The following is a 17307-nucleotide window of genomic DNA, read 5'->3' on the forward strand; positions in this document are numbered from 1 at the left end:
TTACCCAAAAAATTATAAAATACAAAAAATAATTGGTAAAGTATGTCTTGGGTAAATCACCATTGGAATGTACGTAGGACTTCAGGGAGAATAGAAAAGACTCTCCAAAAAATAATAAGGGAGGAGAACTAACTAAAGGGTTTCAGTACGGGCTTAATTATCCTTCCAAGTTACCTAAAGCCCCGGCCAGGTATTCATGAGTGACTAGCACTTAGACCAGCGACGTTATTACATTCTGGTGTTGCCATGGGCGAGGCCTCTGGCTGTTTTAAAAGAACCCTCCCAGTATGTTTGTGAGTTTTAGCGTGATTGAGCTGCTGTACTCAGTGAGAGGTTTACTACATAATGATATCGCGTTTTAAGCTCTTGGACTAGAGAATTTATTGCTGTTCTGAACTCTCCCTCCTGACGAACAATATCGAAACAGGACCTGTCGAGTGGAGACATAGTATGCCTATGAATGAGCTAAGTTATTTATTCATTTGAACTGTGTGAATGGAGATGCGATTTATATATTTATTAGTCATTTATTGAATCAAGACACGATTTACCTATTTACTAGTTATTTATTCTTTATATTGGACACTATACTGGAAACGCTTTGGAGATGGACTCGTTATGAACTTTTAAATTAACTGTCATGAACAATTTACACCATTCGTATATGACTCTTGGGATCTTTTGTTTTTATGCGGTTTCACACGTGGGGATGTTTGTTATTATTTCCTTTTTGATATTTAGGTTTTTTCTTCATTGAGTTTTGGGGTTCTTTTGAAACTTTTTTGCATTTTTTCTTGGTTCCCACATTGAATGTACGTTTGTACTTCATATTTATTCATCTAAGGTTATATGATGTACGGGACAGGATTTATTTAGAAGCTGGTCTAAGTGCTAGTCACTCATGAATACCTGCCCGGGGCTTTTGGTAACTCGGAGGGATAATTAAGCCCGTACTGAAACACTTTAGTTAGTTCTCCACCCTTATTATTTTTTGGAGAGTCTTTTCGATTCTCCCTGAAGTCCTACGTACATTCCAATGGTGATTTACCCAAGACATACTTTACCAATTATTTTTTGTATTTTATACCTTTAAAATATAAACAGCAATGGGAGGTGCTTATTGGTAAATGTTATAAAGACAGATCTATCAAGGCAGCAAGGAACAGATCAGTTAAAATCTATTGATATAGATATGATAGATATTTTAGAAGACTCCCAAGATGTAATACAGATGAGAGCTACCTTACTTGTAACTTTCTTGACTGAGAGCGATAAGGCATTGACGATGAAACTTTATTTTAAAAACAAAAATGCTTTATTTTGTGGAACTAAAGTTCAAATGTTCCCTGATGTGGCAAGATCGACCCAACTCAGAAGGAAGGGCTTTTTAGCCTTGAAACCTCGAGTTGTGGAACTGGGTGCCACATTTTTTCTGAAGTTCCCTTGCAAGTGTTTGGTGATTTTTCAAAATACAGATTATATTTTTAGGGATCTGGCTCAGTTGATACAATTTCTTGATCAAAAATAATGGGGGATTATATATTTTGTTGGTTGAGATAGCTATTTTCAAATTGAGGAGCCTGATTTGAAAAAGATGCTTATATAGAAGGAAGATGTTTTTTTCCTTTAATTTTCCTTTGAAATAGATTTCTGTTATTAAATAGGGCACCTCTTCTTTTAATAAGGGCTAGATGGAATTTCTGATTTTGTAATGATAATAATTATGTAAAACGATTTGTTATGTTTCCATCTCCTGTTATGTTTCTTTGTAAACATTATTTGAAATTTCAAAATAATAAAAATAAAATGTTATAAAGACAAAGAATGGGGATTTTCCAATCACTCCTTAAAGTTTAGATCAGTGTTTTTCAACCTTTTTAGACCTATTGACCGGCAGAAATAAAAAAATTATTCTGTGGACCGGCAGTTGAAGAACACTGGGCTAAGTCGTGGGCCAGGACCCCCCCCCCCCCATCGCTACCCAGTCTCTACCCCAAATCCTGCCCCCATAATAGTACTAATTGCACCTTGCACGTCCCGTGCCTCATCTGGAAGCCTTCCCTCTGACGTTCAGGTGCAGGATGCCCGTAGGAGCCACTGTCCGTGGCTTTGTGCACTGAATCAGTTAGGAAGAGGGAGCTGGCTCGAAGATAACGCCGCATCGATTACACCATGGACCGGCAGTTGAAGAACACTGTTTTGGGCCTGATGCACATGCTGGCTCTGTGGACCGGCAGGAAATTTCTGTGGACCGGCACTGGTCCATGGACTTGTGGTTGAAGAACACTGGTTTAGATTGCTAGCAATAAGGTAGAAAATAGATATAAAATGTATCATTGGTACTATACTCCAGTACACCTTAAAACTATATTTGGCCAAGGTTCTGAACTTTGTTGGAGAGCTTGCAGAGCCTTGGATACTTTTGAACACATTTGATTGTTTTATCCCAAAGTTCAACTTTCCTTAGCAACAGCAACAGATGAATCTTGAGACTAGTGGGATAGCACACATCTATCAGCAGGTGGAGATAGAGAAACTGATTAACAGGTGGTCCTCTTGGATGGAACGTCTCCTGCACCTTCAGTATCATCTCCAGCAGGTGGATGGTCACTATTTCACTAGCTTCTGGCTTTTGCTGTGCAATTCCAATTTTTATTCTTGAGACTCCTGTTGAGGATTTCTCTCTTCAGTGAGATAAGGGTGTCTGGCTGAGCGTTGCCAGCTTTGGGAGTTACACCTGGGGCCCCCTAGGACCCTGCTCCACCCTCCCCTCTGGTAGATTGAGGGGTTTGCTTGGTACTCTATTTTTTTTCTTCTTTCCTTTAAAAAAAATAAATAAAAGAGACCAAAGTTGTTGTGACTGAACTGTGCTTTCCTGACTAACTGCCAGTAATAACATCAATTTCTGCTGAGGTCTGGGAAGGATAGTTTTCTCTGAGGTAAATTTAGTTTTAATTTTAGTTGCTGTCGGGTTGTGCATGCTGTGGTATCATCCTTTCATGCCAACCAGTCTCCCTTCTGGGAGGAGGATTGGGGGGAGTCTTTTCCTTCCCTATGTTTGCTCGATGTCCATAGGATGCTTCGCCACTATCTGCAGATTACTAATGACTTTCGATGTTCGGATCACCTTTTTGTCTTATTCGCGGGACGCAACAAAGGTATGGCGGTGTCCAAAGCTTCTGTCACCCGCTGGGTCAGAGAGGCGGTTAATTCCGCTTACTTGATGGCAGGGAAGTGGTTGCTGGAGGATCTTCATGCCCAGAGCAATGGCAACTTTATGGGCTGAGTCCAGGGGTTTTTCCTTGGAAGAAATTTGTCGTTCGGAATACTTTTTCTAAGTATTATCGGTTGGATGTGGCGTCACGTGTGGAGGCTGCCTTTGGCACATTGACCATTGCAGAGACGGCGTTTGCTTCCCATCCAGATTGAGGATTGCTTTGCTACATCCCACTAATCTCTGGATTCATCTGCTGCTGTTGCTAAGGAAGGAAAAATTATGTTCTTACCTGTTAATTTTCTTTCCTTTAGACGCAGCAGATGAATCCAGAGCCCCGCCCTTTCTGGATATTTGCTGTTAATTGCTCTTTTGGGAGCCTTAGAAGTTATGTTATAGTTGGCAGTTGTAATCTGTTTTATTACTTTAGAAATTTGTTTTGGGAAAGAAGTTTTTTGTATACTGAGCATATTACTGGTTCCGGATGTTTGAACAAGAAGCGATACAGAAGGTGCAGGAGACGTTCCATCCAAGAGGACCACCTGTTAATCAGTTTCTCTATCTCCATCTACTGGCAGATGTGTGCTATCCCACTAGTCTCTGGATTCATCTGCTGCATCCAAAGCAGGGGTCGGCAATTCCGGTCCTCGAGAGCCGGAGCCAGGTCAGGTTTTCAGGATATCCACAATGAATATGTATGAGATGGATTTGCATGCACTGCCTCCTTGAGATGTAAATCTATCTCATGCATATTTATTATGGATATCCTGAAAACTGACCTGGCTCCGGCTCTCGAGGACTGGAATTGCCTACCCCTGGTCTAAAGGAAAGAAAATTAACAGGTAAGAACATAATTTTTCCATATTGGGACCAAATTATGCAATTTATATCTGATGTGCTTGGTATATTCATTCCCAAATCCATTGAATGCTGTTTTTTGAATGATGGTCCCTTTACCTTGCCAACACGGAAGAGGAAGTGGGTGCATCAGGTTACCACTGCAAGTTATCTTCTGTTGGCATCCTTTTGGAAGCAGCCGGATCTCCCTGCTCTCCCTGCTGTGTTGGCTAAAATGAATTATATTCAACAAATCGTGACCTTAGAATTACATGGTTCTAACTGTACAAAACATCGCAATGCTTTTGGCTCGCAGTTAGAACTTTGTAATCCCATGCATAGACTAATTTCTGTACATAGAACCATGTAATTTCTTATGAAATGAAGGAACAGTTAAGTTGCAATAAATCCTCGCGAGTGTTGTAACATCTACATGTCAGATAGAACCCGGAAGTCATCGGAGTTAAAAATACTGAAAATTGTCAGTTAGAACCCTCAAAAGGAACCAGTTGTCACTTTATCATAAGACTTGGGACAATTATGACAATTGGCAGAGGGCTCATTCATGGGCTGCAATTTCACTTTAAATGTGGCATCAGTTATGCTTTCTATCAGTGGCATAGTAAGGTGGGGGGGGGGGCGCAGGCACCCCATCTCCTCTCCGCCCTCCACCCTTCCCACTCCTTCTCCGTGCGTGCCTTCACTCCCCCACCGTACCTCTATATTTCTTTGCTGGCACAAGCAGCAACTCCAACCTACTTCTTGCGCCAGCGTTGGCTCTCCCTCTGGCATCACTTCTAAGTTCTGCGTCTAGGAAGTGATGTCAGAGGGAGCGCTGACAAGGGTAGCGAGTTGGTGATACTAATCATGTCAAGAAGTTAAGAGGTACAGGGTAGGGAAGGGGGTGCGAACTCAGTGGGAGGGTGGAGGAGGGACGCCACTGCCCTGGGCGCCTCTCACCCTTGCCACGCCATTGCTTACTTGAGAATGTATACATCCATCATTTTGTTACTCTTAGCTTTAAGGGGGGGTTAGATGATAGGGGTTTGAATAGGGAGGTGGGAGGGTTGGAGGCTTCTATTTGTGTGGGGTTTCTATTTATTTAATATTTGTTTGCTTACAATGGTTATGTACTGAAGAGTTACGGTACATCAGAGCATGCCATTCTGTTTCTTAGTTTGATTGTACTTTTGTTCTTTTGCTATGTTTGTATTCTTTTTTTCTATCAACCTTAATAAATATCTCCTCCTGTCAGAAGTCTGCCTTCTACCTCCTTCCCTGGTAAGTAATGTTGTGTGCATATCAAAGAAGATATCTTGATTATTCTTATTGGGGACATAGATATTTACAAAGCTTTGCCTATATTGGTTTAATAATTTAAGAGGGTATATCATCCTTCTTTGTCAGCTAGAAATCTATGTACTTGCCAAAGTATTGTCTGTGTCAGGAGAATGCCCAGTCTGGTTTTATTGTATCATTTGTAGGGGCTAAGTTAGTTTATAGTTCATATGGCAGATAAGATATTCATGTTTAGATAGTAAATGAGTCTCCTGTATTGTAGGGATGGAACACAGCAAACACACACATGCAGGATACGAGTCGGGATGGAGGCTCTGCCAGTGGCTAGCTCCGAGTCCCTTTTGTTATGCTTCTAAGCTAATGACATCATAGTAACTCCCTCGTTTACACATCTAATGATTGGTGGATACAAAGGTACATGCGTTTACCTCGTGATCACTCTCCAACTCAGCACTTAGACAATACCTGTGTTATCCCAGGAAAAGCAGGCAGCATATTCTCTACATGTGGGTGACGTCATCAACGGAGCCCCTTAGCAGACGTTTTTGCAAGCAGACTTGCTTGAAGACCTTCAGGCTTGCAATTGGCCCGCGCATGCCCCTCCCGCCCTGCCTAGGGCATGCGTCTCCTCAGCGTGTCCTCAGTTCAGTGTTTTCTGCGGAGCCAGAAGCACTGCTCCCTTGCTGCGCGCAATCTCGTTGTCCCTCTTGCACCACGGCTTTCTTTATTATTTTTGTTTAAGTCGCTGTGCTCACGTCTTTATTATTTTCATTTTTTTTTCAGTTTGTATTTTTTGGCCTGGTTCCCGGTCTTCCTCTGGCCGCCTGGCTTCGCGGGGCCGCAGCCGTACTTCTTCTTATGTCCCGGCCTCGTTCGGGTTTTAAAAACTGTACTCAGTGTAATCGGGTTATCTCCATCACCGACCCCCCATCGTTGGTGTGTTGAGTGCCTGGGTGCAGAGCACTGCGCTGAGTCGTGTCCCCGTTGTGCGACTCTACAACCGCGGGCTCTTCGTCGAAGGGTGGCCAAGATCCTTCAACTCTTTGGCCCCATGGATCCTGCGGGGCAGGCCTCGAGCTCGGCCTTGGGGCCCTCGTTGGGCGCCTCGGCCTCAAAGACCTCGGCCTCAGCTCCCTCGTTGGGTACCTTGGCCTCGAAGTCCCCGTCGGCCTCCAAGGCTCCAGCCTCGGCCTTTTCTGCTACTCCGGCCTTGGGTAAGTCTCTTCTTTCCTCCTCAGGTGTGCCTGCAAAGAAGCCTTCCTCGGAGTCTCATACTAGCGCCACCTCATTGGCGCCTTCGAGACATCATTCTAAGCGAGCCTCCTCACTTAGAGAATACTATTCCTCAAGGTCGCCCCCGAAGGAGCGCTCTGCTGCACTTCCGACCCACCTTCCTTTGGTCTCAGTGCCTATGTTCAAGGACATGCTTAAGTCTATCATTACCACACAGCTTTCCTCGGTGGTGAGCCAACTAGTCCCGACCTCGACACCGGTGACCTCGGTTTCGACCCAGTCACGGTCTGTCCAGCCTGAGCGTCCCCTCGTTTCTCGAGGTGTCGTACACAAGACTCATCGGGTTCCCTCAAGCGATTCTTCCTCCCCTGAGGCGCTTGGGACTTTTTTGGGGTCCCAGCTGGGGGCCCGTGTTTCCCCCGCTACTGGGGTGAGGCTTGCCTCTTCTAAAAAGCCCCGGTATTCCCTGCCTGGTCAGGGCAGGTCTTCGACCTCGAGACCGTCTACACACACGCTTGTCCTCGAATTGGACTGTAGTGTTTGTTCCCCATCGAGAAGCTTGCCGGCTTCTAAGGGGACTGCTTCGAAGCCTATTGGGAATTTTTCCTATGCCCCGTCTTCTCCGAGGCTCTCTCAGCGATTTCCTCGGACTCCGGGGTCTTCCTCAGTCTATTTGGCGCAGGGCCATTCTTCGACGCCCCCTACGCGCCTTAGTCGAGCCTCTTCAGTCTCACATTCACGGGACTCTGAGATTCCGGCTTACTATTCGTTCTCGGCTGCGCCCCGAACTCGGTCGGAGTCTCCTCCGGAGGATGCTTCCTCTTCTCAGATCTCCTCCCTTTCTCGTTTCATCTCTGACATGGGCACAGCTTAGAACTTGACTCTTCAGTCTGACTCCTGCTTTACCCAGGAATATCTGGTGGAAGTGGGAGTTAACAATATGCCTTGTGAGGCACTTTGCCTACCATTGCATCAGGTTCTTCGGCAGACGTTTCTCCGGAACCTGGAGACACCATATGCTGTCACTGCTATCCCCTCCAAGTTGGAGACCCATTATTTTTTGGCACCCCCCCCCCCATCTGTACGAACAGGAGTGGAGTCTCTCCTATCAGAAATTACCTGTCGCACTGGTGAGCTGTAGGTCCATGTAGCAGAACTAGAGGATATAATAATGACTACTTCAGGATCAATAGTAACCCTGCAGGAGCAGCTTCGTTTGCAAGAAGCTAGACTTGAAGACTTAGAAAATCGCTCCCGCAGGGACAATATTAGATTTGGTCTCCCTGAAACTATATTAGATTCTCATCTAATGTCTCAACTTGATAACTGGCTGCATAAAGAATTACCGCTTCCCTCTGGCATTGGCCCTATGCAGCTTGAAAGAGTACATCATCTGAGACGTAAGCTTGAAAATCAACAAAGACCTTGAATGGTAATCGCGAAAGATTTTTTCCTGGAACTTGGAGGGTGTCCATTCTCCTATAAAATGAAGTAAGATCTTATGGGTTTTGCAACAACATAGGGCTAGTATTGCCTTGATGCAGGAGACCCACTTGAGTTCCAAAGAACATGTTAAACTTCGTACCTGGTGGGGGATATTATTGAGAATCCTGCATAGTCTAAGAGGGCTGGGGTTTTCATTTTGTCTCGAAAGGATTTGGTGTCACATATACTAGGGTGTCACATATACTAGGTATGCCACTGCCGCTTCTGCTCCAGGGTTTACACCCCTCTCAGGATTGAGGCAGATGCCTTCCTTCTGGATTGGACGAACGAGTTCCTGTATGCATTCCCTCCATTCCCTCTGATTCTGAAGACTCTCGTCACCCTCAAGTCTTCACGTGCCACCATGATTCTGATAGCTCCTCGGTGGCCCCGACAACCTTGGTTCTCCCTTCTGTTACAACTCAGTTCCAGGGAGCCTCTTCCTCTGCCTGTTTTTCCTTCTCTGCTTACGCAGAATCAGGGTTCTCTGCTTCATCCCAACCTCCAGTCTCTGCACTTAACGGATTGGTTCCTCGAGACTTAATTCCCTCGTTCCAGCTCTCCCAGTCTGTCCTGGAAGCATCTCGGAAGGAGTCCACTCGCCAATGTTACCATCAAAAGTGGACCCGCTTTTCTTCCTGGTGTGCTACCCGGCAGCTGGAGCCTCTGTCTGCCTCCTTGTCTGCTGTCCTGGATTATCTGTTACACTTATCTGGTGCTAGGCTCCAGTCTTCTTCGGTTCGAGTCCACCTTAGTACCATTGCTGCTTTTCATCAGCCGATTGACGGGCAGCCTATCTCTGTTCATCCTGTAGTTTCCTGCTTCATGAAAGGACTTTTCCACGTTCAGCCACCCCTTAAACCTCCTCCGGTAGTTTGGGACCTAAACGTGGTCCTTGCTCAATTGATGAAACCCCCGTTCGAGCCGCTCATGCGGGCTCACTTGAAGTTTCTTACTTGGAAGGTTGTGTTCCTTATTGCTCTCACTTCTGCCCATCGGGTCAGTGAGCTTCAAGCCTTGGTTGCGGAACCACCTTTCACTGTCTTCCATCATGATAAGGTGGTCCTCCGAACCCATCCTAAATTCTTGCCCAAGATTGTTTCTAATTTTCACATCAACCAATCCATTGTTCTTCCTGTGTTTTTTCCGAAGCCCCATTCTCACCCTGGTGAGGCGGCTCTGCATTCTCTTGATTTTAAGCGAGCGCTGGCCTTCTACTTGAAGCGCACCACTCCTCACCGTACTGCTCCCCAGCTGTTCATCTCTTTCGACCCCAATCGTTTGGGTTGCACTGTTTCTAAGCGGACCATTTCTAACTGGTTGGCCGCTTGTATCTCTTTCTGTTACGCTCAGGCTGGTCTCTCCCTTCTGGGTCGAGTCACGGGCCACAAGGTCAGAGCGATGGCGGCGTCTGTTGCTTTCCTCCGCTCGACTCCCATCGAGGAAATATGTAAAGCTGCCACTTGTTACTTGGTTCATACGTTCACCTCGCATTATTGTCTGGATGCTTTCTCCAGGCGTGATGGCCGCTTTGGCCAATCTGGTTTGCAGCATCTATTCTCCTAAATTACCAACTTTCCCTCCATCCCATTCTAGTTAGCTTGGAGGTCACCCACATGTAGAAAATATGCTCCCTGCTTGTCCTGGGATAAAGCACAGTTACTTACCGTAACAGGTGTTATCCAGGGACAGCAGGCAGATATTCTCGCAACACACCCACCTCCCTGTGGTTGGCTTCTTTGCTTGCTATCTGAACTGAGGACACGTTGAGGAGACGCATGCCCTAGGCAGGGCGGGAGGGGCACGCGTGCATGCGCGGGCCAATCGCAAGCCTGAAGGTCTTCAAGCAAGTCTGCTTGCGAAAACGTCCGCTAGGGGGCTCCGTTGATGACGTCACCCACATGCTGTCCCTGGATAACACCTGTTACGTTAAGTAACTGTGCTTTTTTGCACGTCCTCAATGCCTGTCAGCTGATGTCCTTTCCAAATAAGGACTGCTTAAATAAGATAAGGGTTAATATGCGACAGGGGTCTTGTGACAAGAAGGGAGGGGAGAATGCCTCAACATTCTGTCACAAGGTGCTAACATTTTCCCTTGCTTTAGACTAGCTACGTGGCAAGAGGGGAGAGGGAATGGGAATGATTCATAATTCTTTCACAGGGCCTCATAATATCAGTGTGCTTATATTATCCCTGTTTCAGAACATTACTACACTGTATAAAGGCTACAATTATTCGCATCCTAGCCATTGCTTTACAATGGTGCTTAGTGGGTATATTCAAGTCTTTTACATTCATATGGTAAGCCTTGTAATTGTAATTGAAAACATTATTATGCATATATTACCATAGGTTTTAGTCATCAGCCAACACATCAATTTAGATGTTGTAGGAAGGATGTCTAAAGATAGTTATCTTCTTATATGCACAACCAGTCCTTCCGCAAGCCCTGTTGTTCCTAAATTGGTGTGGTACCAAATGTAAGAAGGCTTCCACACATCTCAAGCTCTTCTCTATAATATCAGGAATATCCCCTCTAAGGGTTTTCAGCATAGTCAGTTGAGTGACCCACACATGGCGCTGGTTTCATGGCCATCCTCTTGTCCAAGCTGTTCTGAACTGGATTGGTAGGCAAAAGTTTTTAACTCTAATTGATGCTGGTCTGATATGGGTATATCACTGTATGCCGTTCATACTCCTCCACCTGATGCCGAGTTTGTAAATGATTTTGCAGGTGTAATGAAGGGGATTTACAACAAATAGTATGCAAGCTGTGCTTCAGGCAGCCATCTAGCCCCATGATACCACTTCCTCCTGCAATTTACTTTTCTATTGAGGAACCGTTATGTGTGTAGTATCTGGCCTTTTGGAAGTTAGAGAATCTGGTTGTTTTTATTAGTACAGTAAAATCTTGGATTGCAAGTAACTTGGTTTGCAAGTGTTTTGCAAGATAAGCAAAAAAGACTCGGATACTGTGAAAAACCAACTATAATAGATAACACTTCCACAATGGTTAGATGCACACTGTCTGATGGTGTATTGAAAAACAACGTGCAGAGTGAGATTACAATTCTCAACGGAGGAAAAAGCCTCAGACAAGGGCCCTCCCACCTCCACAATGGTGGAATAACGGTGGTTGAGCGTTAACCTCACTGGCTAAAAAACCTCCTTTAATTAGAAAAACACTGCATTACTTAAAAGTATAATCAAAAAAAATGTATATACTGTGTGATAGATGAAAATATCAACTTATCTTGGTTGATCGGTACACCGACGGTAGCCAGCGTTTCACTATTCAGCTACCTCAGGGTGTAACATCTCCGATCAAAACTGTAACCAGAATCAAAACATCAAATTAAAACTGGACCCCAGTATATATCTTCTCAGGGTAACAGTAAAAACCGATACAAGACATACCTTTAAATCGGACGCTCAATGCGTCTCAGACATTCAAAGATGGCTACAAGGCGTGCAGACTGGGTTTAAATCCTCCCGGTATGAAATCAAAAGTGCAAATGCGTCAGTCTTCAGACACTCTTAAAGACACAGAACCTCCTATAGCAGGAGGAAAAACCAAATTGCAAACAAGAGAAAAACCCATTCGCTAACCTGTGTGAACTATAGAAACTAGATTGTGTGTGTTTTTTCTTTTTATATTAATTTTCATTTTGTTTAAGCAAATTTTAGATTTTTAAAGAAACTAGTGCCACCTCCTATAATGGGATTTGCTTCTAAAATCCATTGCCCTAAATTCAATAGTGAGATTGAAATGCAAACACGTTCTTTCAATAGAAGGCACCCCACTCCAGCTTTTGGTTAAGACATTCCGGTTCTTCACTATTCAATTTGTGGATCCAAAACTGCTCTGCTCACAAAAGACATTCAGCTCTATTGACGCTGTTTTCTTTGATGTGATCTATGACACAGCAGCATAAGTCCATAAACGTGTGGTTCTGTTCCAAACAATGCAAGACTAAAGGAGCTTGCACTCTATTGTTCCGTATGCAACTCTTGTGTTCTGTAACTCTTGTTTTAAAAGGATGAGTGGTCTGGCCTATATAGATTTTTGCACATGGGCATATAAACACATAAACCACAAATACAGATGTGCATGAAGTCGTATGTCTGAGATTAAAAATCTGTCCTGTACGGGGATGCACAAAAATGTTCGTGAGTTCCAGAGTCACTTGACAGGTCAGACAGTCCCCACATTTATAATGACCAGTGGAGGAGGTTTGGAAATCAGAAATTCTGCCTATGTCAGAGGGACTTAAAAGTTCCTTGAAATTCTTTTGCCTTGTAAATGTGATCCGAAGATGGGTATCAACAAAGGTGGGGTGCAACTCTAAAATCTCCCAGTGCCGCCTTATAATCTTTATGACATTGTTCATTTTAGGAGAATATTGTAAGATACAAGTGACAATATTGTCAGCAACGTTTCTGTCCCTCAGAACAAACAGAAGGTCCCTATTGATAAATTTAGCTCTTTTATAGGCCTTCTTTAATGTTGGTGTTGGATAGCCTCTCTTCTTCAATCTCGTGTACAGTTGTTTACTTTTGAGTTTATAATCATTCATATCTGAGCATAAATGACGATATCTGAAAAACTGAGAAGTGGGCAAACTGCGTTTTAGAGAACCTGGATGATTGCTCGAAAAGTCCAGAAACGTATTTCTGTCTGTAGTTTTCCTAAATACAGTGGTTACAATCGAGTTGTCCTTTTTAATAACTGAAACATCCAAAAAGAAATTTGGTGAGGATGACATGTCATGCTAAATTCAACATGAGGATGTCTTGAATGTAACCACATGTGAAATCCAGTTCTTCTCTCATGCCAGTCCAGATAACAAAAATATCGTGAATAAAACGTAGCCAAGTAAGGATTGAATCGGAAAAAGGATAAGCATTTTATTAAATTTTAACTTGATATACAAGCAATGTCTTGCAATACGAGTACATATAGTATACATGCGTCACATCACCACAACTGAGCCGTTGGTTCTTCTCTCGCTGACGCTGCAGAAGTGTAGTGACTGTTCTAAATGAACGAGGTCTTGCAATTCAAGTACGTATGGTATTTTGTATTAAAGTTTTGGGGTTATGGAACAAATCATCTGAGGTTCCATTATTTCCTAAGGGGAAATTCGCTTTGATATGAGTTCTTTGGATTACAAGCATGCTTCTGGAACGAATTATGCTCGCAAACCAAGGTTTTACTGTATTTGGAAATGTATTATATAGTAACATTTTTAATGTGAACGGATTCCTATTTAATTTTCTGTGCTTTTGTTCCTCACAAGTAGGGCTTTTTTTGTTTGTTTGTAAGTGGTATTTATTTAAATGCCATTTTGCTGTATACAAAATTATGATCTGCTCGGCAGCCCAGGCAAAATATCAAGGTTTTAAATAAACTTTAGATATATATACATAGATATATATATATATATATATATGCTTCTCCTTCAGGTTCTTCGGCCCTTTTTGCTACGCAGAGTGAAAGTAGATGTGGAGAAGCAGATGCCAAAGAAATATGAGCATGTAATTAGATGCCGGCTTTCCAAGCGGCAGCGCTATCTTTATGATGACTTCATGGCTCAGGCCGCGTAAGTGAACACTCATTGATGCTACTGATGTGCTGTCTGAAGGGCAGATTTGGCTCCTCTAGGCCAATGTGGCTTGGCCCTGACTGTGTCCTTATTAGTCTGCAAAGTGGCAAGTGATACTTGCTTATTTCTGTTTGAAGGTTTGTTTTTCAGATTTATTAACATAGTAACATATGTAGTAACATAGTAAATGATGTCAAATAAAGACCCGAGTGGTCCATCCAGTCTGCCCAACCATACATGCTCCATAAATTAATTATTTAGTTTAAATGATCCTTTTACTTAGATATTTCTGGGCCAGAAACCCAGAGCCCTGCCCAGTAGTATGCTTAGGAGTCTCCATCAAAGCTCACTCCAGCCTATCTTAACCATCTCAGCCATCTTAGTTTATTAAGACTTCACTTTTCTTGGAAATTGTTGGGGTTTTTTTTGTTTATTTTGATTTTCCAAAAACAGTAACACAAATGGGCGAAACAATAATATACAGTATACAACCATACACATACAAAACAAGAAAGTCTGCCATATCAATGAAATAACCATATCATCTCTCCCCTCCAACCCCTCCCCCCAAAAGCAAACCCAACCCCTCCAGAGCAACAACAAAGATGCTCCCACCTGCTAAGAAAAGTTATTTTACCTCCATGTTATATCTGCACTGAAAACGCTGCAATTTAATCCACCCTATGTCCACTAAGTCTGAATTTTTAAGTCTGTATATTATGTCTACACTGTAAATGCTGTAATCTAAACTCCCTTTGTCTATACTGTAAATGCTGTAAAGTCGGTATTCCTCACCAAAGTTTGTCCTGTGAATGTACTCTTGTAACCCATTCTGGGCTCCTTTGGGAGGATGGGCTAAATAAATTACTAAATAAATGAAAAATAAATAGATGAAAGAAAGAAAGACAAGAGAGAAGAGGAGATGAAACACTCTCACCAAAAAGAGCAACACCCAACCCAAGAAGCACTCACAATTTCCAGACAATAACAACAAAAGCATCTAGATAAGCAACTGTTGAAAGAACCCTCTCTAATGGATATAATCATCTCACACTGCAGAAAAGTGGTGCAATCTACCCCTTCTCATAGCAGTTAACTTGAGCATCAAACAGAAGCAATCATATTTTCGTAAAAAATACTCTAACAATGGAGTATCACCCTTCTTCCAGTAGGAGTTTACCCGCTACAAAGAAATATTTAGCCAATTTATAATGAAACAGAGACACATGAGGGGGCCTCAAATGTAGCAGGCAATAGTAGGCCTCAAGAGGATAATGTCTGGCCTATAGACTTCCAAAAGAACCTAACCTTGTGATATCCCCACCAAATATGGTAAAAGGAGCCTGACTCACCACACTTCCGCCAGTAGGCAGGAGATCCAGAAGTGTAAATCCTAAACAGGTGCTTCGGAGTATAGTACCACCTATATAGAATCTTATGCCCATTTTCAGCCATATTGCTTGCAATTGATACTTTAAACAAGTTATGAAAAGCATATTGCCAAGTCGAAAAAGCAAATATTTGTCCCAAATCCCTCTCCCATTGTCGTGTACAGCTTTGAATAGGATTATATCTACCCAGCAGAGCCCCATATAATCTTGTAATGGAATGGGGCCACCCGTAATGCCTATTTAAAATGAGTCTCATGTCTTACTGTAAAGAAAATGCCTCAATTGAGTATAACAAAACAAATCCCATCCCAAAAGACCATATTATTCCTGGAGGTCCTCCCAGGATTGCATCCTCCCTTCCAGCCATAGCTGGGAGAGGGTACTCAGAGAATTCTGGGCCCAACGAACAAAAACTGGCCAAGAATGTTAAATCGTGGCCCTAGGAGCATACAAAATAGCAGTAGATAGAAAAAAGTGTCTCTCTGAAAACATGGAACCCCATATAGCCAGCCAGGTATTCAGAGGACATTGCATTGGAAATTGTTAAATGATATTTGCTTCTGTCTTTGCACCTCTTTTTCAGAACAAGAGAAACTCTGGTTAGTGGACATTTTATGAGTGTGATCAACATTCTGATGCAATTGCGGAAAGTGTGCAATCATCCAAATCTCTTTGATCCTCGACCCATTCATTCGCCCTTCATAACAGAGGGTATCTGTTTCAACACAGCTTCGCTAGTCCTGCAGGCCCTCGAAAAAGACCCTTTCAAGGCAGGTCTTTGGAATCAGTGGGGCTTAGCAGGGAGAGAAGGAGAGAGAGACTGTGGTGCTCTTGAAGGATATGGAATAGGCAGGAAGAAAGAACAGTAATAAAATGAGTAGTGAGGTCCTGCACTCGGAGATGCAGGTGTGAATTATAGAACATTTGCATAAATGGAGACAACAGTTGATGAGGGAGAAGGATTGCAAAGGTAGAAAATAAAAGGCCACAAGTAGCGGTAAAGTTGATTTGATGTTCTTGTCCTTACTATTTTCTTTTTTCCAACCATTCCTTCCAGAATGTAGACCTCTGCATGTTTGACCTAATCAACATGGAAGGACGTGTATCTCGCTATGAGACTGACATCTTCTTACCCAGTCACAAGGCAACTCGAGGTCTTATTGAGGAGATTGCTGAGTCTCCTGATCCCCCTCCCAGACCAAAACCTGTCAAAATGAAGGTCAACAGGTATTTGTTAGAAGAGTTATGGGTACAACTGGGTGCTTATGACCTTTTGAGTCTCTTTTTGATTGTGTTCTGAACCTTCTGCTAAATTCCTCTGTTTTGCCTGCAGGATGTTTCAGCCTATTCCAAGGCCAGATGGACGGACTTTGGTTCTAGTAAACAGCCCACGAGCACCACCACCATCATCTCCTATGCCCAGTCTCCCAGAATTAACACCCAACTTCCATTCTGGAGCTCCAGTCCTGCCCCCAAATGACTTTCAGCAGAATTTTCCAGCTATCCCACTGCCTGAGGTCACTCTGCCTGTCTCTATATCTGTTCCCACACCATCATTGCCACCACCTCTTCCAGCTGTTGTACAGCCACCTCCCGTGTTACTTCCTGCGCCAGCACAGCAGAACAGTACGGCAATGACTATGATGACAACAGCAACATCAGTCCCTCCAGTATTGTCTGCACCTCAAGGTAAGCATTGAAGCAAACCAGGGAAAAGTATCTTCCAGACAACTAAAATGATTTTATATCTAGTTCAATAGATGTATCATTCTGGATGAGCAGGATATATCCCAGTGCTCATGAGCCTTGTAGAAGGAATCCACACTAGATTTTTTTTTTTTAATCCCTCCTACTCCACAGAGGGCTCTGGACCCCTGTAGTTTTTTCCTTTTGCACACAAGCCTGAAGGAGTGTTTCTGATCTGCTTTGTTTAATTCTTTATTTTTGGTTGGGGTTTTTCACGTATTTTCTTCATCTTTCAGTGCTGAGAGCTCCCCTAGTCAAGGGTCTAGCTCTGCCTACATGGAGAAGAAGCAGACTGATTTCTGCAGCTGACAAGCCAGTCCCTTGTGTTACCTGTTAACCAGCCTGCAGAAGCCTTTTTGGCGCTTGGAGCCATCCCTTGCTAGCATTGCTCATCTACTGCTTGCAGGGATTTGAGCATAGGATGTTAGGCATCCATAAGGGGCTCAGTGGGTTCTTGCAGGGTGCCAGCTACATTTCACCTCCCCTCTCATTTTTG

At 43.4% G+C, this 17307-nt stretch overlaps 1 protein-coding gene across 2 annotated transcripts in view; it reads left to right on the forward strand.

The window, feature by feature from the left end:
- The window catches only part of SRCAP (Snf2 related CREBBP activator protein), an 891636-nt gene that overhangs the window by 544561 nt on the left and 329768 nt on the right, over nt 1-17307 (forward strand). For both annotated transcript variants that reach the window (XM_033945009.1, XM_033945008.1), the window contains exons 17-20: nt 13535-13671; nt 15649-15835; nt 16123-16292; nt 16399-16754. In XM_033945009.1, the coding sequence (XP_033800900.1) occupies nt 13535-13671; nt 15649-15835; nt 16123-16292; nt 16399-16754 (850 nt within the window). The remainder of the gene's footprint in view (nt 1-13534; nt 13672-15648; nt 15836-16122; nt 16293-16398; nt 16755-17307) is intronic.

Source organism: Geotrypetes seraphini, chromosome 5 (assembly GCF_902459505.1).
Source record: "Geotrypetes seraphini chromosome 5, aGeoSer1.1, whole genome shotgun sequence".
NCBI lineage: Eukaryota > Metazoa > Chordata > Amphibia > Gymnophiona > Dermophiidae > Geotrypetes > Geotrypetes seraphini.